General features: G+C 30.4%; 1 protein-coding gene across 4 annotated transcripts; it reads right to left on the bottom strand.

The window, feature by feature from the left end:
- Positions 1-7,201: 7,201 nt before the first annotated feature.
- On the bottom strand, positions 7,202-11,273 carry LOC105114147 (polyamine oxidase-like). Of its 4 annotated transcripts, XM_011010599.1 has the most exons (11): positions 10,820-11,271; positions 10,228-10,432; positions 9,791-10,037; positions 9,536-9,688; positions 9,201-9,444; positions 8,755-8,898; positions 8,528-8,677; positions 8,155-8,409; positions 7,866-7,947; positions 7,600-7,723; positions 7,202-7,511 (listed from the first exon to the last, which is right to left on the bottom strand). In XM_011010599.1, exons 2-10 carry the CDS (start codon positions 10,331-10,333, stop codon positions 7,602-7,604), a joined length of 1,503 nt encoding a protein of 500 aa, XP_011008901.1. In that variant the 5' UTR covers positions 10,334-10,432; positions 10,820-11,271; the 3' UTR covers positions 7,202-7,511; positions 7,600-7,601. The 4 variants fall into 4 exon arrangements, 2 of the variants coding, with proteins under 2 accessions (XP_011008901.1, XP_011008902.1); XM_011010600.1 differs by lacking the exon at positions 8,755-8,898 and having other exon boundaries at positions 8,528-8,698; positions 10,820-11,273; XR_840074.1 differs by lacking the exon at positions 7,202-7,511 and having other exon boundaries at positions 7,707-7,723; positions 7,866-8,079; positions 10,820-11,272.
- Positions 11,274-16,896: the final 5,623 nt, after the last annotated feature.

Below are 16,896 nucleotides of genomic sequence, written 5' to 3'. Positions count from 1 at the left end.
AGCTAGGATCAAACTCGTCTTTTGAGCATGATCACGCCCTGCACTGGTAGAACCTAGTGAACCAGACGTACGACTTCTGAACTTCACGGATACTTTGCAGTCTTTTATTTTGAACATGGGCGAGGCTGCTGCGAATGAGCTCATCTCGAACTCAGTCTTTGATCTCTGTTTTTACATTCCCCTACCCCGGGTGAGAAAAAGAAATGGAACTATCCAATCTCACTGTCAATGCAATTACATGATGTCTTTCCATTGCTTCGGAATGCCTGGACTTCCGTCCTAGGCGTAGGGGGGATCAGAGCAACAGGGAAGGCCTAGACGGACGTTTTTATTCCTGGGCTGCAGTAAGTAGATCGAGAGGGTTTTTCTATCTGAGCCTCCTATGATGACGACGACCTTCCCTTCTGCTTTCTCATCACATTGATGCGGAGTACCGTAGTCACTTGAGTCACGGAGAAAGGGAGCGCTCCCGAACTCGCTCTAACGTCGTGTCTAGGTCACAACGGTGACTAATGCAATTTCTTTGTTCCAGTGGACTAAGTCAATTGACAAGTGGAGATAGTGAATCACGAATAGACTCTCAACCTCTCCTTCCAAGTTCCGTGGGGAAGTGCCCAACTCCAGCTCGACTCTTAATCTTTGGGTGAGAAGGTAGCTCTATTGACTTACGGTAGGAAAGAACGACTGATAAGTTAAGGAGCTGAAGATAGTCAATCGAAGATTCTCGAAACTCTCAATCAACTATGGGACTCCTTTCTGGCAGGGGAGATTCCTTTGATAGTTGTGGAGCTCTGTGGCTGGGATGTCCAATCTCTCGATGACAAACGACTCTGTGCTCCGGTATAATAGCATGTGTACTAGAGGGGCTGAGTATTCATTCCATAAGGGCTAGCGAGTCAGCCAAGCGAGTCTTGTTTGTCTTAGCCACCTTATTTTGAAGGAGCCAGGCCAAGGCAATAACGACCAGGCGCAAGGGGAAAGGCCCTCCAATCTTTACGGAACTGATGGAACTGCATCTCTAACTGCTTAAATGCTCATCTCGTGAAAGCAGTTTCACTAATGGCCGAAGTCCTTCTTCGCGCACAGCCAGACCTTCTGCTCGATTCTTTCTTGCCTCAGCTAGGAAGAAGGTTCTTTTCACCTCGATTTATCTCCTGACTCCGCTCATAAAGCGCTATAATTTGAACTTGAAAATGACATTTTTAGATCTTGGCCTCCCTATGAAAGTTGTAGGTCTATATCTTACTTTTCCATCCATATAAAGTAGACCTAAATATGAGATCTATAGCTCTAGATATGACCCAATTACCGAACAGTGTTCTGGTTTGGATTGCACCGACATCTCTTTTCTAAGTTTGGCTATCTCTTTATCCTTTCAATTTCAATTCTTAAATTCATCAATCAATCCTTTCATTTATGTGATAGGCCTGTATTTAAAATGAACATTTACCATAAATTAAAGGTATCTTATATTATTAGATATATTATTATAAAACAGTTTTAATTAATGAATTATTGATACTTTAAGTGCAAAATGATAATATAAAACTTTGATAAAAATACACTTTTAAGTACTAATCATATAGTCAGTGTTAAGGCCTTAAATATAAACTTTGTTTTGGGATTGATGAATTTCAAGATTTAATGAAAGCACGAGGTATGATTTAGATTAATAAATCCTTATGACCATTGTTTTGGACTAGTAGATCCATAGTGAGAATAAAGTTGGAACTATGATTATTGAGGTGGATTAATGAATCCATTACCAAATTAAAACATAATTGACTTATACGACTTGATTAATGAATATGATAATCTTAAATCAAAAGCCATAATTAATGAATATGATAATCTTAAATAAAAAGCCATAATTATGGAGTTGGGTTAAGGAAATTAAAGCTAAGTTAATGGTATAAAATTAGGTAAATGGAAAAGGTTATCTTAAGATAAAAGCCATAAATATAGAAATGAATTAATAAATGTAAAATTGACATAAACCACGAGTTACAGGTATCAAAAACAATTTAGGAAGGTAATTAACTTAAAAAACAAGGGGGGATGATTTGAAATGAATGATTGAACATATAATGATGAGATTTTAAGATATTCATTATGGAAATAATTTAATATGCATAATAAAAATGTTAGACTATTGGTTGATGAATAAGCTTGAGAAAACAAACAAGTTATGAAGTGGATTGTAAACAAAGGTGAATTTTCCTATACTGTGAATGATTTTGTATGTTAGATATGTTATAATCTTGTTATTTATTATATGACTTTGTATAATTATGTTTTGATAGAATTGATTTTTGGTGAGCCTTTTTTTTATTAAAAAAATTACCCTTATTTTACACGTATAAGATTGTGTGAATGAACAAAGATGTATTATAAATTATAAGGTATTATAATTAGTATCAGAGTTTATCAATTATAAGGTATTACAATTAGTATCATAGCTTATAGTTGTGATTTAGTAGACTACTTGAATATTATATGTGTGATAAATATATATTGTATAAGATTTTCTCTAGTTAGTTTGTAAGTTTTGGCATATGTATATCAACAATTTTACATACAACATTGTATACAGTGAATATAAAGAAATGCATAAATTGTAAGTTCATCTAGCTCTAAATGCCATGACTTGTTATTTACTACAAAGGTTTACTTCATTCGATTGAAGAATTAGACTCAATTTTTATTATTCCAAGTTTTGAGGCATATTAACAATTTAATGTGATGGATCCATTATGATTGGATTTAATATTAATTAGGGTAAGGGTAACTCATATATACAATAAATAAATTTGATCGCAACTAGTACTTCGTGACACTTAAATTGTGCTTAAAGAAATTAGTCATGTTCGCTAGGCTTTGATTTACTTGATCTATTTTTTTAAAAAAATATTCATTTAGATTTTGACTTAAATCAATCTACTTTTAAAGATTATTTTATTATTTAATCACATGTCATTGATAATTTTATAGGCAATATGTTAAGTGTAATTTGTTCCATAACAAATGAGTTTAATATATTTTATCGATGGGTTAAGAAAGAGTTATCAAGTACAAGAATAAAATCAATAGTTATCTTAACATTACCATAAGTTAAAAATTAAAACTTTGTATCTATCAATGCACCTTGTTGACTACACCTTGAGAATAGGAAGGTATTAACGACTAAGATGATTTTTATAATTGTTTTTATCATTGATTAATGAGATAAAGCTTAAAATTACTTCATATAATTCTTAAAAAATTATCAATTGAAGTTGGATTCGTTTCAGATTGGTTGACATGACCATCTAAATGGTTTAAGAGTTATGATGTACTTAATGATATCATTATTTTAGAAAATAGAATTTGATTTGTTTTAAATCTCACCCCAAGTATAAATTGAGAATAATAAAAAATTAACATTTAAAATTTATTATAAGAAGAATATAGATTTAAGTAAGAAGAGCTTATGAAGTAAATGATTCCTTTAGTGAGAATAATAGGGTGAAGCTTCAAAATAAAACAAAAGATTGAAAAAGCACCAACGCTTGTTTTCAAATGTAAGTATGAATTTAAATTTCCTTGATGAAATTTTATAAGGATGGAAGAATATAAACCTTGTGATAAATATCGTAAAATCTTGATCAGGAAAGAATAAATTAAAAGAGAAATATTTTTATTTGTTGTAAATTCTTATAAACTAGTGTAAAACTCTAGAGAAAATAAATGATATAATTATACTTGAAAATACTAATGATTGATGAATTTACCAAAATAACCTATGGGTAATAAAAGAGTGGCAAAACTATAAATAAAAAGAAAAGTCCCCCTTCCCTTTTCATTAAATTTGGCCGATGCTCGAAAGAAGAAGAGACTTAGGAATTTATCTTAAAATCTTCTCATTTCTTCTTTTCTTCGCTAAGTTTGACTCCCATGAAGTTAATTAGTGACTCTAACATAAGATTTTAACTTTAAATAGTGTGTTTAATAAGACTTTTTGATTGAGAAGCTAGAGAGAGAAAGTTTGTAAGATTGAGAAAGGAGTGATGATACTTGAAAATGAGTTCAAAAGACATGGAAAATTGGGATGATACTCATTGGGATGATATTCTTTTATGAATCATTTGCATTATTTCTTTTAATTATGTTAGGAAGTGAGTAGTAGTTAGGGTTTATGCTTGATTTTCTAAAATAATAATTTGAATGGTTCTTTGTTAATTTGTTATATAATGATATGTTTATTAAGCAAATTGAAGGAGTTTTGGTGAATTATGAGGTTCTATTATAAATAAAAAGCTGTTAGTTTTGAAAATTAAGGGATTTTTGAAAATTGACTTTGATTTAAATTGCTTTGGTTTTTTTTTTTGTATTATTGTGATGATTGTATGCTTAGTTTTGATTATAATAAGGGTTGGATTTTTTTAATCTATTTAATTATGGATTATAGTATTTGAAAAAAAATGTTAGCATGTAAAATTTCTATATTGGAATTAAAAAGTGTTGTTTTGGTTAATCCTTGGGTAGTTTGACGTGGGAATGATGTGAAAAGTAACAAATATAAGGAAAATTAATGTAATTTATAGATTTCTAAATTTCTAAGTGGCCAACCAAAATTGAAAGTTTGGAGGAGTTGAAATTTGAAAGTTTGGAGGATTTGTAAATTTTTCTGATTATGCAATTTTTATGTTAATTAAGGATACGTGAGTTTAATTTATTTATAATTAGGTGAAATTTAGGATTATTGCATGAATGAATACTTGTGAACATGTTTTTAGAAAATATAGAAATGTAAAATCCTGCATTTATTATGGTTGAGATCTTTATTAACTAAAAATTAGGTTAATTGACATTTAAAAATTGATGAATTGAAAAATAATCCAAGAGATTTGGTCATCTAAAAGGTTTTATTTAAAAGTGGCTTAAATGTTAGTTTTTGAAATTTTAAAGAACTCATAATAATTAATCTTGATTTCTTATTAATTTATATTGTTGTGATGTTTTGCATGTTTGACATTAAGTGTGTATAGGATATGGTTGATTATTATGTGTGTGGCTATAAGATAATAGCAAAGCATGAGCATAATTTTAAAGTTAAAATTTATATTAGGATTTAGATATATAAATTTTTCATTTTTAATATAAGATTTGATGAACTCTATCATTTTTATTATGTAATTTCTTTTCTATTTTCATAGTAAGTAATTGATTTTTTTTAAGAAATTAAAAAGTAGAATAAATACATACTAAAATATTTGTATATTCTCATAATGATGTGAACACTTAGCCTTTTCTTGTAAACATATCAGGAGGATTGTCCTAATAACTTGTATATTAGATTCAATTAACTTTTAACCATTTTAAGATACATGACTTTTCTTTAATTGTGTAGCATACATGCATCTAAATTAATTTTATCTTTATTAACAATTTATAAAATAACTTGAATTTCTCGTAATGTTTAAAATAATATCTTTATTCTGTTTTTCAAAAGAATAGTGTTTAAAAAGTGAAGACCATACCAAATAAGATTTATCTCAATTCCAACAAAATAAAATTTCATGACATTTAAAGGTATAAATTAGGTATATTTATAAGGTTTGCTTTTGCACATTAGTGTTAACAATCTCATTTGTATGAAAAACATATAAAAACAAAAAAAATTCTATACATATTTTTTTATTTATAAATTTTATCTTTGTTAAGAATTAAGACATGTTACAAGCACTAATCACTTTCTTAAGAAACTTAAATTTTAAATCATCTAAAGGTTTTATGAATAAGTCAACTAATTGATGTTTGGTGTTTATATATTCCAATGACACAATTTTTGATTTCAACATGTCTCTAATCAAGTGATGTATTATATCTATATATTTGGTTCTTGAATATTGTATAAGATTTTTAGAGATACTAATATCATAATAAATAATTACAGCATATTAAGAGAAACCATATTATCTAGAATTTTTTCAATTCAAAAAATTATGTGCAGTAATTACTTGTTACAGTATACTTAGTTTTGTAGTGGACAATGAAATTAAATTCTTTTTCTTACTTAGCCATGCTATCAAGTTATAACTAATATAACAACACCCCTGTCCAATCAATATTTGAAGAATAATCTAGACTCAAGGTGCTTTAAGATTCTTTTAATTGTTGTAAGATGTGAATCTTTAGGATTAGATTAAAATCTAGCACAATCACCCTTATTAAAAAAGGAATCATTAAAATGTTAAGTCAAATCTTTTATGATTTTTTTAATATTTAGAGGATTATGATAGGTTGCTAGTCATTGTGCTTAATCTTCAAATATAGATCAATTAATTGTTAAATTGATAATAAATTAATTGATTTAGTTTATTTAATCATATTTTATTCATAATTATAATTTATATTTGGACCAACTTATTAGAAAACTAAATGGTTCATACGTATAAGAATTACTGGTCAAAAATTAAAATGGGATGATTAATCAAGTGTGACTTAAATATAAATAATTTTTAGAAATTCAACACTAGAATGTAATTTATACAGGGAATTACAATTTTAGACCTATAAAAATCAAATAGGGACTGAATTGGATAAATTTATAAAATTATTTTGAAATAATACATGTCATTTTATTCAGGGGTGAATTAATATGTTATAATTTGTAATGTTTTCAGGTTTTTCTATAAATAAAATGCTATGTCTTTTGTTTTTAGTATAGAAACTACGTAAGTTATAAAATAACTATAAAAACATAAAAGAAAATAGCTAGTAATTAAAAGTATAACAATCCTTTCCAGAAGAGTTTAAAAGATTTTTTATTAATGGTTCATGTAAATTATTGTTAAAGATAAGATATTTAAATAATTTATGATTTATAATAATTTAATTTTAAAGTAATTATTAAAAAAAATATTTAATTTTCAGATAATTTTTATATAAACTTTAAATAGTTCTATAAATATTTTAATTTTAAATTTTTTGTTTCCTAGTATATGTTTTAGAAAATCCAAAAACAAGATTACAGCTTCCTTGACTTAGTGGGCAGAGCACTGAGCGCCGTCACTTGGCCGAAATGAACTCCTGGATGAAGGCTAGTTTACTTGTTCTAGTCCACCTGATTACTTTACACGAAACAAGGCAAGCGGAGAACAAAGTCGAGGAGGATTTACTACCACTAGTTCTTAACCACCTGGAGCAAAACACATCGATCTTTCAAACAGATAGTATAATGTAAAGCAAAAACAAGCCATGAAAATGTTATACATAATTTGCCCTAAGCTGAGCTGATGCAGCTGGAATGTATCCACTGTCTCCTCAAGTACATCAAATATTGAGAGAATATAAATGTAGCAAGACATGATATAATGAAACTCATCAGTAGCTTAATATTGTCCCAATGGATGCAGTTTAATTTAGTAACATGTTGCTACTAAGTAAACAGTACATCAATATTCCAAATTCAGACAGAGGATGATCATTTGATGCTGTAATATGGCAGTCCATGACATCTGAATTTTAACCTGCTTAGACAACAACAGAAACCTTTATTGGTAAAAATCATGCTTATTCTTACATAACCAATGCGATTTTCCAGAGAGTGAGCCTAACCTTCATGCATCAGGATCATAAGGATCTTCGTTGTGTAATCTTTCTATTGTTGAATGCCGATCATAGCCATTGCAATATTTTTCATGTTTAAGGCACTTGATTAAATGATTTGCAGTCTCGATACCTATTTTAAATAATATAACACAATTTCTTCAGCGAGGATGAAACTTTAATCTTCTTAACAGTACATTCCAATTTCCAAGCCTCTATGTGCTAGTTTGTGTGTGTTTGAAAGCAGTCTCGTACACAAGAGAGAGGGAAAGAACCTGCAAAATATGCAGCATCAGCATATCCCAAGTATCTAGAATACGTGTGCTCCCCACAAAAATAAATTCGACCAACAGGTTCCTACATTTTACAAAGTAACTAAGGTTATTGTTCTGACTTCTGTCCTTGCCCTGAACTCAGTGTGCTTTTTCATTCTGGAAGCAAAATATGATACCCACTACCGGATTTTGATTGTTGCATCTACCTCATCAACTGCATTGATAGAATTCACACAAAAACCAGCGAAATTAAACATGAATCATTATTTATATTTTGTGTTTTTCTCACCTTTAGTTGCATGTGTCTTCGTTGACTATATCCAATAGGCCAATTTGAGAAGCTACCCTTGAAGAACCTGTTGGACCACCATCTAGGAATAAGAATTTCTTCTGGTTCTGGGATGTCGTTACCAAACATTTTTTTCAGCACATCCATGATCTCCTCTTGGATTTTAATATCCGGTTGCTGCTCTATCCTCTTTGCTTCTTCATCTGTTACTGTTACAAATAAAATGTTTGATCCTGGCATTTCAGTCTCCAAGTGCTGTAGTTGCAAAAAAATGATTTAGGAAGTCATAGTTCAGTGACAGGCTATACTGGTTTACAGGCAATTAATAATCTGCAAGAACACATGCTGCCAGCTTAATTGTTTGAATGTGCACCTGCCATATCGGGTAGTATCCACGTTTTTCGTGGGCATAGAGGAAGAATTCTGTCTCGGGTCCAGAGGGCCAAAACTTGTAAGGGAATCTCAGGAATATCTTGGTGTATACAGCCATATCGAATTCATATATTGCCTGTGTCTTCCATTGCTGCTTCAAGTTTAAGAGAACCTGTTTAATGAATGAAAAGAATGGGGGAGAGGAAAGGGAGGTGTGAAAGAACTAACAGGTAAGTGTGGCTTGAACACAATGAGGTCACTTTGAAGCACCCCAACGCTCACAGAGACAATCACATATTTGGCTTGGTACACAGAACCATCTTCAGTTTTTACTTGGACTCCACTCTTAGAATAATTGATCTCTCTAACCACCTGTATTGCATGAACATGGATTGCTATGATTAATGGCTTGTGGTCTATGGACCATGGTTTTGAGAAACAAGATAGTGATTCTGTTGTTTTAGGCAGCTTATTGTAATGTTTGGAGGGTGGCACATTCTAATTTTCATTTGCCAGGTCGCTGTGCATGCCAATTACACATCCATCATGTACAAGGTAACTGAGATGGACGGACAGTATGGCCTTATCTTAAAAAAAAAAAAAAAAACCATTCCATTATTTTCTTAGAAGACTTTCGTTTAAGATTCTAAACCAGTGGCACCACATGATGATACCTTGTTTAACTTGAGCCTCTGATCCCTTATTACTTCATGTTTGTGGGAGAGAAACTGCTTGGCAATGTAAATAAGTATACTCTCAAAGCCTCTTGAATCAGCCAAGAAATATGTTTGATCCCCAAAGTCTAAAAACTCATAGCGAGGAATAGTGTTCTTTAAACTTGTCACTCTTGGAGGTTCTGCATCTTCATAATCGTTGTAGAAATAGTCTATAACCATGTCAAGAGGAGTTGTCGGCACCCTATGTACCAAGTTCTCTGTTAATATTTGTATCCAGTTGATCAACGTTTGGAAGCTCATTATACAATAACAAGAGATTTGTGTTTCCTTACTTTTTGAAGAGGCGCTGCGATACCAGTATTGACACATCATCACGATCGTGACCTGGTGCAGATAGTCTAGTGGAAAAGCTCGTGCAGAATTGATCCCTTGTTTCAGCAACTTCTAATGCTGCGCTGACTATATGCTTGGGGTATAATCCACCCCTGTGGAGATCATAGAGAGAAACAAAACAATGATGGATTATACATACTGCGCAATGGTTTTTGTCACTGTATCATGAAAGGAAATTGAAAGAGACTCTTTACTCTTGTTTATATATGTTTGCCGAGATATTTCCATAATCTGACAAGTAGGTCTTAAGGTTGAGTTTGCTAGCAATTTCATACAAGTGATTGGACCTGGGTCCCCCACCAATAACCCAATTTGCACCCAACTCAACAGTGTGTCCTCTAAATTGAACGCTATGAATCCGACCACCAATCTTGCTGTTTGCTTCTAAAATCAATATATCTTGAATTCCAGAATCATGCAGTGTCTTTGCCGCTAAAATCCCTGAAGAGTATACAAAATCATTTAAATCGTGATGGACTATCAAGTTAAGCTTCAAATAATGGAAGAGAAAAATATGGACATACTTGTTTCTTTCACACACAATGACTAATCTACCATCGTATAAAAAAGTATGGATCTTGACATCTGCTCTTTACCTGCTTCATAAATACTAATATAATACTGAACAAACCTGACATTCCAGCTCCGATGATGATGACCGTGGGAGATGGTGAAGCAGAAGTCATTGTTAATAAGAAAAGAATTGCCAGCACAAGAACCGCGCTCAAAAGCTTCATGACATATCTCTTGCTTTCGGGGTGGCTTTTCTCTTTGTATGAGAGATAAGGTTTAACTTTTTATATGTGCCCATTGATAAAATGCTAATCAAACTTTCCCTGTAATAGATAGGAAGAAGTTTACAAACTCTGAATTTCATTATTAGCCAAATAAAAGCATTGATTTGCTTACTAGAACCTGTTCTGTTTTCAATTCATTCTTTTAGTATACATTTTTTTAAATATTATTGTTGCAAGGCAACTCAGTAACTTCTCAATTCAGGTTGACACTTGACAGTTGATGTTTGCCCTTCCATCTTCCCTCCAACTTCAAATTTAATTCTGGTAATTACCTAATACTATCTGTGTCAAGATTTAGTGTTTATCCTGAAATTTAAGTCCCTGAACATGCATCAGGAGTCACTAAATCTTAAATAATAAAAAATGGGAATTTCTTCTCCAAATTGAACAAAATAAATAAAAAGCAGTTCAATTCCCTTAACTCACTTTATTCTGGTTGGTATCACTGTCGGCGACAGCTAGTCGGCCACTTCTGTTAGCTATATATCTCTGAAGGACCTATATTAGACCACCATCTCGGTACAAGCACTATGGCCTCTGGCTTCACAATGTTCTTTACACGCATTCCTCAGCATCTCCTCTGCCTTGTTCCCTTCTTCTGAATATCGGTTTATCCTTGCCGACCACATCTATGGTGGATACTGGAAATTCGTTCTCCAAGCTTGCCAAAAGAAAAACAATACGGATTCAGTTTTTAAGAGAGAGACAGAGGAGCAATTTTGAGGTAAGGCATTAGTTTGATGGTTCAGCTTAGCAAGCAGTAGATTGTCTTCGTGGGCATAGAAAAGATGCTGGTTCTAGGGCCTGTATGCCGTTATTTATATGCGATCCTCTCTCGTGAATGTCTTGGTGTATTTTATGGTCTTGCTGAAATCAGGTACTAATACCATTCAAATTTATTTATAATCATGTTTCAAAGAAAGTATACAAGGGGTTGCTGGCCATATTCAACGTGTTTATCCTAGTTTCCTAATTAAATCATTGTTGAGAGCTCGTGTTTAACATTCCAACCTGATCATTGATAATAATTACATTTACATTGCATTCATTCATCTAGTAATTTTTATTCCAAAGGTTGTGGTCAAGAAAATTCTCTTGATCTGGGAGTGACCATTGAAAAAGAAAAAGAAAATATGACATTTATAGCACTGTACTTTTGATAATGCTATAAGAATTACAGGGAATGGAATATTCTGGAAGAATTATTTTTGAAGATCCTTTTAATCATTCACAATATATTTTATGATTTTTATTTCCAGAGTGTATTGATTTTTTTTAAAGAATATCTTCAGTAATTGTAAATTTTTTATTAAATAAATACCTGCACAAAGTTTCTTGAAGATACTTGAGGGGTGTTGTTAGAGAATTTTTTGAAGATCAAATATTAATGAGCTTTTATAAAAATAAAAAATAAAAAAAAGATGTAAAAGAGAATGTAAATATAAGGGAAAAAGAAAAGAAATATGTTTATGTTTGAGAGCATAAGGTTTCAAATATTTTTTCTGTGTGCTCAATCTTCTTTTTTTATTACATGTCTTGATTTGCTTAATACACCAAGTAAGGGGTAAACATGTAATTTTATAATAGTACAATAATATTATTATAGTATTGTTCGTGTCATTACATTTCATTAATATAAGTATGGATTCTTTGTTCATAATTGATGAGATGTTATGAATATCATGATCAGTAGCTTAAGCTTAGAGTAGAGGAGGTTTAAAGTGAAATTACTTTTTAGTTATATACCGAACCTAGGTGTATGTGGGTTCGACTTGCACGTTAAATTTAAGAGGAGTCAGATTCTTATCTAGATGTTATTAAATTCAGCTTATACATTGAATCCTTGTACACTAAATCTAGGTGTTGTTAGATTCAGCTTATATATTGAATCCAAATGTGGTTGGGTTAAATTATAAACCGAACCTAAAAAATGTTACAAGTGGACGTGTCATGATCCAAGTTGGAGTTTAGACATGCAAAGAATATAATTCTATTTTGGGTTATAATTTTGTTGTGATGGTCTTGAAATGAAGGGCTTTTTTAAAAATCATGACCCCTCAACTTTATTATTATTATTATTATTATCATCATCATCATTATCATCTTCTTCTTGGTTGAAAAACAATAATTTTACATTAGCGCTTTGAGGAACCAAAAAATGAGGTTAAACATTACTGTTAATTAGCTTGATTGGTATTATCATCGCCCAAGGGCTTGGGGAGGAGACAGAGCCTGACTCTGAGGAAGCTAGCTTTACCTGGTGTGTTACTCGTGGTATCCTATTTCCAGCCAACCTGATTATTCTATCTTTTTGTGGCATACCATCTCATCATGGTACTAATTCTCTTGGCAGCAAGAAATTATCATTGCGCTGACTTACTAGCCAGCTCGCCATGGTTCCTCCCATAAGACGCCTGTTCAGATTCAGAAGTCTACTGCCGTGGACTGATTTCTCTACCAATACATGATATACGTTAAAGGAAGGAAAAGAAACCAACGTTTTTTACATTCCATCGTAGTAAAGACAAGTGCAGTTGATAATATAACATGTGGTGTACACGTGACATTAAAGCCTGAGTGGTTGAACTTGAGCCTTCGTAGGCCCTCTTGGATCCTTTACAAAGCTAAAGTTAGTCCCATTGTCCAAAAGTTTGAGCCAAAGGTATCTGTGGTGTCGTGCTTCAGATTTGTCTCTCTATGTGGCCATGGAAACTTTATAGACAATTGTTAAGGTAGTGAACTGGCAAATTCAAGGTGATTTGTCGCGTGCGGGACCTATCTTTTTGTCAAATCACCGAGGGGGATTCATCTCGTCTCCCTCACCAATCCAAAAATTAAAGGGTACTTAACTTTGTTTGCTGGGTTAATTGTGTTCGTTCCTACCTTGGAAATATCCTGAGAATTTGAAAAGGAAAGGAACATTATTATTTTTTTAATGAAGAATTATAGGTTGTAGTGGATGAGGGTAAATTTTGTTATAGCATCTTGTCATTTCTAGATTTATTTTTTTATTCACATAAAAAATTTATTTATAATTTTTTATTTTATTTTAAAGCAAGTATATCTTCTATCTTTGTGTTTATCTCTAATATATATTTGTGTAGATATAAAATTTAAAAGAATCTTTCTTAAATTTATATAGAAATAAAAGTAATATAAGTTTTGTGATTTGAATTTAAAAATATAAATATGTTTACAGGATAATACTATACAAAATGTTACAAGAAATTACAAAAAAAAGTATTTTATGCCTTTTATATATAAACTTGTCTACGTAGTTCTGCCTCCAAAGCTTAGGAGGAGGAGGCTTTTTATATTGACAAGGTTTAGACTGACTTTTTAAAGATTTCAAGAAGCAAATGATTTGTCTCTTGAAAAATTAAAAAAGTTTGTCTGCTGCACTGAATATTGTTTGTTATTCTTATAAGTAAAGAATCAACTTTTAAAAAAGTTGAAATGAAATTTTGTTGGTTTAACAACTTATGCCAATAGGAAGAGTTGAGCCTGCAAATTTTGAAAATAGGCTAGAATATTTCTAGGTCTAGAAAAATATTATTTTATAGAAAAGTGAGTGCTTATGATTTTTGTATAGAAGAAAGAATTCCATAACAATCATCTTCATTGTCATCAGCTAAGCTGACAATGGAACCCGAGGATGATAAAGATAGAGAGGAATCATCATTTTTTATGCTTTGTAAGAGTTGTTTCATAATTTTAAAATACTTTTCTTTAGATTTTGTTAAGACAAGAAGAGTAGAAACATGAGATCTTCAGGTTAGAAATTTAAATTGAGGATTTAGGTTTATAATTTAAGCCTTCTGGTATTGCTGAAGCTATTCTATTATAACAAGTTTTGAACTTTTGCTTTTTGCTACAAAAAAAATACTAATTTTACTTTGTATCTTCTAATAAGGATAGGATTACCCATGTTGGGTATTATAGTTAAAATACCATAAATAGATCCAAATGACAAATAATTTGAATAGAAAATGAGAATTGGGGGAATTTCTTCTCATTTTTTGAAGGTTTAAATTTCTGTTTAAAGTAAATATAGTTATTTTTAATTAAAGGGTGGGGTTTCATTACTTCATAAATATAACCAAAATAATCTTACTATTGAAGAAATCATTTTGGTAAGTTTGAAGTCTTGATCTGCTTATTAAAATAGAATAATAAAAAAAAAGGCTACCTTTATTATCTTAAAGGAAAAAAAGCATTTAAACATGCTTATTGATAATCCGAGTATGAATAAAAATGGGTAATGAAATCACCATGTTTGACATGATATTTGATAAGAAATTGGATTATTTGGTGAAGGAGTTATTTCCAATTAGAAGAATAAATGGTATTTTGGATAATGCATGTGGAGTAGGCATATTGAGAATGATTTGTTGTAATTTGAAATATTTGAATTTGATAGATCCTGTTATTTCAAATATTATCATGTAATAAGATTGGAATTTGAATAAGTCTCATGGTTTGAAATACCAATTTAGAGGGAAGATTTTTTGTAGTTACAATAGAAGGATCAAGATGGAAAAGTCTATTTTTTTTTTTATAGTTAAAACATTTTGATAATTTAGTTTTTCAATATAATTAAAATTTTCTTTTGAAACCTTTTGAAATAGTTCAAATGAAATATTTGAATTAAAAGGAAGCAAGAATTTTTTAAAGGAAGAGCCTGCTTTAGTTTTGGAAATTAGTTTGGAGGACTTACTTGTTTAGGAAGTTTTTTTTTTTTAAGAGGACTTCTAGTTAATAGCTTGTAAAGCCAAAAGTAATTCTAGTGAATTGGATAAGAATTCTACTCAATTTTGTACTTGTGAAGAGCGTTTTGTTTTATTATATTTGATTATTACCTCATACGAAGATTTGATTGGTTTTGTAGAGGAAATTGCTCATGCAAGTAGTTTTGTAGGGTTTTGAGATTTCGGAGACTCAGACTTTATTTGTGGGTCTTATCATTTATCTCTAGATTTGAATTTGAGAGGCATCATGACTTGTTTTGGAGGAATTCTTTAGTTAGAAAATTAGGAATAAAATTTATCTCTTTTTATATATTCTATATCAAAATAAAAAATACTCCATATAGCTTGTCATCGAGCAAATATCTATTTTACAACAATATTTTGAACATCTTTTAGTAAAACTTCTTTAGTAAATTTGCAATCAATGTGTAATTGTTTTTTTGATATAATAAATCAATTTGAAATTTTATAATACATAACATAATAAAAAGAATTTTTTTTAATAGTAAAGTAATTTTTTTTGATAATCATTCCAATATATAGATTTAAATTGAAGAATTTGTTCTTTGTTCTCCTAAACTTGTTTAAGGATACCTTTGTACCCCAACTTAGAAGCATGTGTCTCAACTATTTTGAGAGTTAAAAGATTGGCAATGTTTAGGCAAGGAATCTCTTGGACCTGTCTTTTAATTTGTTGAATGATTCTAGTATGTTTATCAGATCAAGGAACAATGTTCTTTCTTAGTCTATCATATAGGAGTTTTGCTATTTTGCTCACATTATGATATAAGTCTAGATCATAATTAAGAATTCTTAAAAATCTTTGTAGCTTGATTTATCTAGAATTTTGTCATGAAATTTACTAGCAAAAGTAAGGGATCTTTCTATAGGTGCAATAGTTTTTTAAGAGATACAATGATCAAGAAAATAAACACGAGTTTAAAAAAGAGAAATTTTTATTTTTTAAACATCTAAACCAGTTTTCTATACGATATAAAAAACTGTTTGTAAATGTTTAAAATGTTATTCAATAGAATTTCTTAATCCGAATGGCATGACATTCCACTTGTATCGACTAAATAAAATTGTAAATATAGTTTAATGATGATCTTTTATATGAATTTGAATTTGTTAAAATCTTGACATCATATGAAAACTTTGAAAATATAAATGCAAAATGTAATTTTTGTAACAATTTTTTTTTGTTTGGAATTAGATATCTAATTCATTTCAAAGCTTTGTTTAGGAGTTTATAATTTATTAAAAGCCTTGGTGTGACTTTTTTAATCTCAGAATTTTTGTTAACATTGAAAGCTATATATTACTAAGGTGATGTAACCTTTTGTATAAAACCTTTAAACTCTAAATTTTTAATCTCAAGACGACAATGTTGTTCAAATTAAGCATTCATTTGAATATGTATTGCTTTTGTAGAAAGTTGCTTTTCATTAAAACTATCTTCATAAAAAAGATTAACAATGTGTTGTTTTTTCTTTCAAAAGGTATTTGATAAATCAAAGTAAATTTCTTTTTCTATCTTACTTTGAAATTCTAAAATTCTTTTTGATAAAATAGGATTTTGTAATTGCTGCTTAATTTTTTGTAAAAAGACATCTTTTTTAGGATGTATAAGATGAGTTTGTTTTCTTTGGATCAGTGTATTGATGTAATGAGTATGAATAGAATATGCTTTTATTAAATTTAAATTCCTAGTTTTTGGCTTTCTTAGGAAAGAAAAAATAAGTTTCAAACCAT

The sequence above is a fragment of the Populus euphratica genome, unplaced genomic scaffold, assembly GCF_000495115.2.
Source record: "Populus euphratica unplaced genomic scaffold, PopEup_1.0 scaffold494.1, whole genome shotgun sequence".
In the NCBI taxonomy this organism is placed as follows: domain Eukaryota; kingdom Viridiplantae; phylum Streptophyta; class Magnoliopsida; order Malpighiales; family Salicaceae; genus Populus; species Populus euphratica.
Note: the sequence above shows the minus strand (reverse complement) of the source record. Positions and strands in the feature narration are given on the sequence as shown.